This window comes from Oncorhynchus gorbuscha, unplaced genomic scaffold (assembly GCF_021184085.1).
Source record: "Oncorhynchus gorbuscha isolate QuinsamMale2020 ecotype Even-year unplaced genomic scaffold, OgorEven_v1.0 Un_scaffold_15073, whole genome shotgun sequence".
Classification (NCBI taxonomy): Eukaryota; Metazoa; Chordata; class Actinopteri; order Salmoniformes; family Salmonidae; genus Oncorhynchus; species Oncorhynchus gorbuscha.
Genome location: NW_025756930.1, coordinates 1 through 6036, shown reverse-complemented (window position 1 = coordinate 6036; position 6036 = coordinate 1). Strand labels below are relative to the sequence as shown.

At 51.9% G+C, this 6036-nt stretch overlaps 1 protein-coding gene across 1 annotated transcript; it reads left to right on the top strand.

Moving 5' to 3' along the window:
* Positions 1 to 2116: 2116 nt before the first annotated feature.
* Positions 2117 to 4514, top strand: LOC124030754 (centrosomal protein of 63 kDa-like). Its single transcript, XM_046341959.1, has 3 exons — positions 2117 to 2421; positions 3334 to 3456; positions 4407 to 4514. Exons 1-3 carry the CDS (start codon positions 2221 to 2223, stop codon positions 4512 to 4514), a joined length of 432 nt encoding a protein of 143 aa, XP_046197915.1. The 5' UTR covers positions 2117 to 2220.
* Positions 4515 to 6036: the final 1522 nt, after the last annotated feature.

Here is a 6036-nt window from a genome sequence, read left to right as displayed (position 1 = left end):
AGACTCCCCCATCCCCAGACTCCCCCATCCCCAGCGCCTGCATCCCCAGACTCCCCCATCCCCAGACACCCCCAGCGCTTCATCCCCAGACACCCCCATCCCCAGACTCCCCCATCCCCAGCGCCTGCATCCCCAGACACCCCCATCCCCAGGACACCCCCATCCCCAGACTCCCCCATCCCCAGACGCCTGCATCCCCAGACTCCCCCCATCCCCCAGACTCCCCATCCCCAGCGCCACCATCCCCAGCTCCCCCATCCCCAGCGCCTGCATCCCCAGACACCCCCATCCCCAGACACCCCCATCCCCAGGCACACCCCCATCCCCAGACACCCCCATCCCCAGACTCCCCCATCCCCAGACTCCCCCCATCCCCAGACACCCCCATCCCCAGACACCCCCATCCCCCAGACACCCCCATCCCCAGACACCCCCATCCCCCAGACTCCCCCATCCCCAGCGCCTCCATCCCCAGACACCCCATCCCCAGACACCCCCATCCCCGGACGCCTACATCCCCAGACACCCCCATCCCCAGCGCCTGCATCCCCAGACACCCCCATCCCCAGACTCCCCATCCCCAGACTCCCCCATCCCCCAGACTCCCCCATCCCCAGCGCCTGCATCCCCCAGACTCCCCCATCCCCAGCGCCCCCATCCCCCAGACTCCCCCATCCCCAGACACCCCCCATCCCCAGAACACCCCCATCCCCAGACTCCCCCATCCCCAGACTCCCCATCCCCAGACTCCCCCATCCCCAGACACCCCCATCCCCAGACACCCCCATCCCCAGCGCCTGCATCCCCAAGACTCCCCCATCCCCAGACTCCCCCATCACTCTCAAACCCCATGGTCTCAAGCAGGGGCCATTTTTATTTCTCTCCATCGCCCCACACACTTTTCAATTTTAGATCATAAAGCATTTGACCTTTCCATTTGTTGTTAACGATGGAGGATTGGTTGATTTCCAGTTTTAAGTATACCTTTTTTTCCAAGAGGATTGACAAGAAAACTATTGTCCAACCCATTGGGTATCTCACCCCACACATACAATTATCTGTAAGGTCCCTCAGTCCAGTAGTGAATTTCAAACATGGATTCAACCACAAAGGGATATTCAATGTCTGCTTAGTTTTTTATTTTTGCCCATCTACCAATAGATGTCCTTCTTTTGCGAGACATGGAAAACCTCACTGGTCTTTGTGGTTGAATCTGTGTTTTTGAAATTCACTGCTGAGGGGACCTTAAAGATAATTGTATGTGTGGTAGAAGATGAGGACCTTACAGATAATTCCATGTGTGGGGTACAGAGATGAGGTAGTGGTTGAAAATCATGTTAAACACTGTTATTGAACACAAGTGAGTCCATGCAACTTATTATGTGACTCGTTAAGCACATTTTACTCCTGAACTTATTTAGGATTCCCATAATAAAGGGGTTGAATACTTATTGACTCAAAAAAAAAAAAACATGATTCCACTTTGACATTATTAGGTATTGTATGTAGATCAGTTACAACATCTTAATTGAATCTATTTTTTAAATTCAGGCTGTAACGTAACAAAATGTGGGGAAAAAGTCAAAGGGGTCTGAATACTCTGAAGGCAGTATATATCATCTCTGTTTTAACTCCTGATGTCTCACTCCTTGCCTTTTATACCCTGTGGAAGATGTACAAAGTGACAGTGGCTATAGTTTCACTGTTAGACCTGCAGAACACTGGCTGTCGGTTGTTGAAAGTGGTAGTGGAGAAGAAAGGCTGATGCAGGTGAACTAGACTGAGAGGCTATGTGGAAGTAGAATGCAAAACTCTCTTAATTTTCCTAAATTCTCCAGTTTTCTAGAAATCCTGTTTAGAAGATAATTGTAATAAGCAAAAAAAAAAAAATGCATTTGGAATCCTTCAACAGGATTTCTGCAAAACCTGCAAATTCGAGGAAAGTTGTCAGATTTTTGCAACCCAAATGTGTGGGGCAATCTTTCTACTGCATGTAACTGTGAGGCGTTCAGCTTTCCGTCAGTCTCCGTCAGCGTAACGTGTGGGGCCTAAAACTGAGCTCGAATGCTAATCTCCCAGAAGAAACACACTAATGGAATGAACTGCGAGGCTGTCATGTTGTTGTTGGTGAGAACTTACACTAGAGATGAGGTCCGACACATCGAGACACAACATTGGAACAATTCTGTGACTACTACAAAAAGTTTGTTTTAATTTAACATGCATTGCTGCACGACAGTGTCAGTTCCTAAAGTGTGTTTTGTAGCTGTGAATGCAGCCTGCCTACCGGGTTCTCTTTACACGAGCCTGTTTATCTTCTCACAGGCTGGGTTGCTCCGCAAGCAGCTAAATGAGGTCCAGACAGGGAAGCAAGAGCTGGTCATTAAATATGAGGAACAACTGCAGCGTGTCAAAGATGAGGTACGTTAGTGAGCGCTTTAGTGCAACACAAAGATGCTGTCGGTCTGTCCGTTAGTCTGTCTACCTGTCTGTCTGTCTACCTGTCTGTCTGTCTACCTGTCTGTCTGTCAGTCTGTCTACCTGTCTGTCAGTCTGTCAGTCTGTCTGTCTGTCTGTCAGTCTGTCAGTCTGTCTGCGTATCTGTCCGTTAGTCAGTCTACCTGTCTGTCTGTCTACCTATCTGTCTATCTGTCTGTCAGTCTGTCTGTCTACCTGTCTGTCAGTCTGTCAGTCTGTCTGCGTATCTGTCCGTTAGTCAGTCTACCTGTCTGTCTGTCTGTCTACCTATCTGTCTGTCTGTCAGTCTATCTACCTATCTGTCAGTCTGTCTGTCAGTCTGTCTACCTATCTGTCAGTCTGTCAGTCTGTCTACCTATCTGTCAGTCTGTCAGTCTGTCTGTCTGTCTGTCTGCCTGCCTGCCTGCCTGTCTGTCTGTCTGTCTGTCTGTCTGTCTGTCTGTCTGTCTGTCTGTCTGTCTGTCTGTCTGTCTGTCTGTCTGTCTGTCTGTCTGTCTGTCTGTCTGTCTGTCTGTCTGTCTGTCTACCTATCTGTCAGTCTGTCAGTCTGTCTACCTATCTGTCAGTCTGTCAGTCTGTCTACCTATCTGTCAGTCTGTCTGTCAGTCTGTCTGTCAGTCTGTCTGTCCGTCTGTCTGTCCGTCCGTCCGTCCGTCCGTCCGTCAGTCTGTCTGCATATCTGTCTGTCTGTCCATCTGTCTTTACTCTAGATTAGAGAACCAATAATATCCATTTTCCGTATGCTCAAGGTGCTTACATAGTACGGGTGAGACCCAGTCTAGTCTAATGTGTACAGAGAGCTGCATGAATCAAGCCACACCATTCCCATGTCTCCTCCTCCTCCACTCCCTCCAGTTGTCTAAGCTGAAACGCAGCTACCAGAAGCTTCAGAGTAAACAGCTGAAGGAGTCTCGTGAAGGAGCCAAGAGCCGAGAGGAGGACAGGACAGAGGTGACCCGCCTCAATGGAAAGATAGAGGTACGGCCTGGTTCTTTTCTCAGAAGCTATGGACCAGTGTTCCCGGTGCTCCTGGTGTCCAGGATGTAGAGTACATTATGTAGACATTTTGTCAGAGAAGGAGTGATCATCAGTTTGACCTTCTTTTAAGATTCTAGAATAACATTATATTGGACAAGAAGGACCTGATCTAGATCAAGCGGCACTTGAGGTGCATGTTGCCCCGGATGTGCCTTTTGACGCCCTCTGCTGTTCCCTAGCTGTGTGTTCATCCCTGACCTCTGTGTTGTGTTGACCCCTGACCTCTGTGTTGTGTTGACCCCTGACCTCTGTGTTGTGTTGACCCCTGACCTCTGTGTTGTGTTGACCCCTGACCTCTGTGTTGTGTTGACCCCTGACCTCTGTGTTGTGTTGACCCCTGACCTCTGTGTTGTGTTGACCCCTGACCTCTGTGTTGTGATGACCCCTGACCTCTGTGTTGTGTTGACCCCTGACCTCTGTGTTGTGTTGACCCCTGACCCCTGTGTTGTGTTGACCCCTGACCTCTGTGTTGTGTTCATCCCTGACCTCTGTGTTGTTTTTGACCCCTGACCTCCGTGTTGTGTTCATCCCTGACCTCTGTGTTGTGTTCATCCCCGACCTCTGTGTTGTGTTCATCCCTGACCTCTGTGTTGTGTTCATCCCTGACCTCTGTGTTGTGTTCATCCCCGACCTCTGTGTTGTGTTCATCCCTGACCTCTGTGTTGTGTTCATCCCTGACCTCTGTGTTGTGTTCATCCCTGACCTCTGTGTTGTGTTCATCCCTGACCTCTGTGTTGTGTTCATCCCTGACCTCTGTGTTGTGTTCATCCCTGACCTCTGTGTTGTGTTCATCCCTGACCTCTGTGTTGTTTTTGACCCTGACCTCTGTGTTGTTTTGACCCCTGACCTCCGTGTTGTTTGACCCCTGACCTCCGTGTTGTGTTCATCAGGAGTTCCGTCAGAGAGTCAGCCCAGTCAGAGAACCAGAGGATGCAGTACCAAGCTTGAGTGTCGTCCCTGGAGACCCAGAGGAAGGGTCTGGCAGAGCAGTTCACTAATATATGAAGGTAACTTAGCAACCAGGGACTTTACTATTTACTATGTGTTGTGTTGTACAAAACATGTACAGATAGTTTTACATCATAATTTACAGGGTCGTGACCTTGAAGCTGATTCCTCTCTAATCTTCTATCATCACCTGTCTCATCGAGAGATTTACTGTTATTCTACATATGTGAACACTGAAGACTATTGTTGACATTAGAATTTAGGAGCCTTAAGACTTTATGGAAAATTACCCCCCCACTTTCAAAATATCCTGAAATGAACTACACTCTGCTGTACCTCCTCTTTCAGTCCCAGGGTGCAGCGTGGCTACAGGACCCAGGAGGAGAGCGTGCCGGGCAGGCAGATCTGCAGAGGCTGAGGGGTCAGTTGGAGAGGGGCCCAGGATACACTGCACTCCCAGGAACTGGAGCTGGAGCGACTCAGACACCTCCAGGAGCAGCTGAGGGGAGAGCCCAGGAGGGGACAGCATGTAGGAGCCTGGAGGAGGGGACAGCATGTAGGAGCCTGGAGGGAGGGGGAGGGAGGGAGGGGACAGCATGTAGGAGCCTGGGGGGAGGGAGGGAGGGGACAGCATGTAGGAGCCTGGAGGAAGGGGAGGGAGGGGACAGCATGTAGGGCCTGGAGGGAGGGAGGGAGGGGAGGGAGGAGGACAGCATGTAGGAGCCTGAAGGAGGGAGGAGGACAGCATGTAGGAGCCTGGAGGGAGGAGGGGAGGGAGGAGGGACATGTAGGAGCCTGAAGGGAGGAGGGGACAGCATGTAGGAGCCTGGAGGGAGGGGGGAGGGGACAACATGTAGGAGCCCTGGAGGGAGGGAGGGGGAGGAGGGAGGACAGCATGTAGGAGCCTGAAGGGAGGGAGAGGAGGGGACAGCATGTAGGAGCCTGGAGGGAGGAAGAGGGGAGGGAGGGGACCTTGTATGTCGGGCCTGAAGGAGGGAGGACAGCATGTAGGAGCCTGGAGGGAGGGAGGGGAGGGAGGGGACAGCATGTAGGGCCTGGAGGGAGGGAGGGAGGGGACAGCATGTAGGAGCCTGGATGGAGGGAGGGGACAGCATGTAGGAGCCTGGAGGAGGGAGGGGGGGGAGGGAGGGGGACAGCATGTAGGAGCCTGGAGGAGGAGAGGGAGGGAGGGGACAGCATGTAGGAGCCTGGAGGAGGGAGATAGGGAGGGAGGGGACAGCATGTAGGAGCCTGGAGGGAGGAGATAGGGAGGGAGGACAGCATGTAGGAGCCTGGAGGGAGGGAGGAGGAGGGGGGAGGGAAGAGAACCCGGTGCCTGTTGGCAGACCTGAGACGGACTGTTTTGATGAAATGAACAGTCAGTGCCAGCCAGGTGCAGATCTCTGTGATTGATGTTGTAACACAGTTGATGTTACAGTCAGGAATGAGCTTGGCCGAGAGATGAGACAGTGGTGTGAAATGCACGGTTGTTGTAAACCAAAGGTATTAGACCATGGCTTATAGACCCTGCTTATAGACCCTGCTTATAGACTGGCTTATAGACTGGCTTAT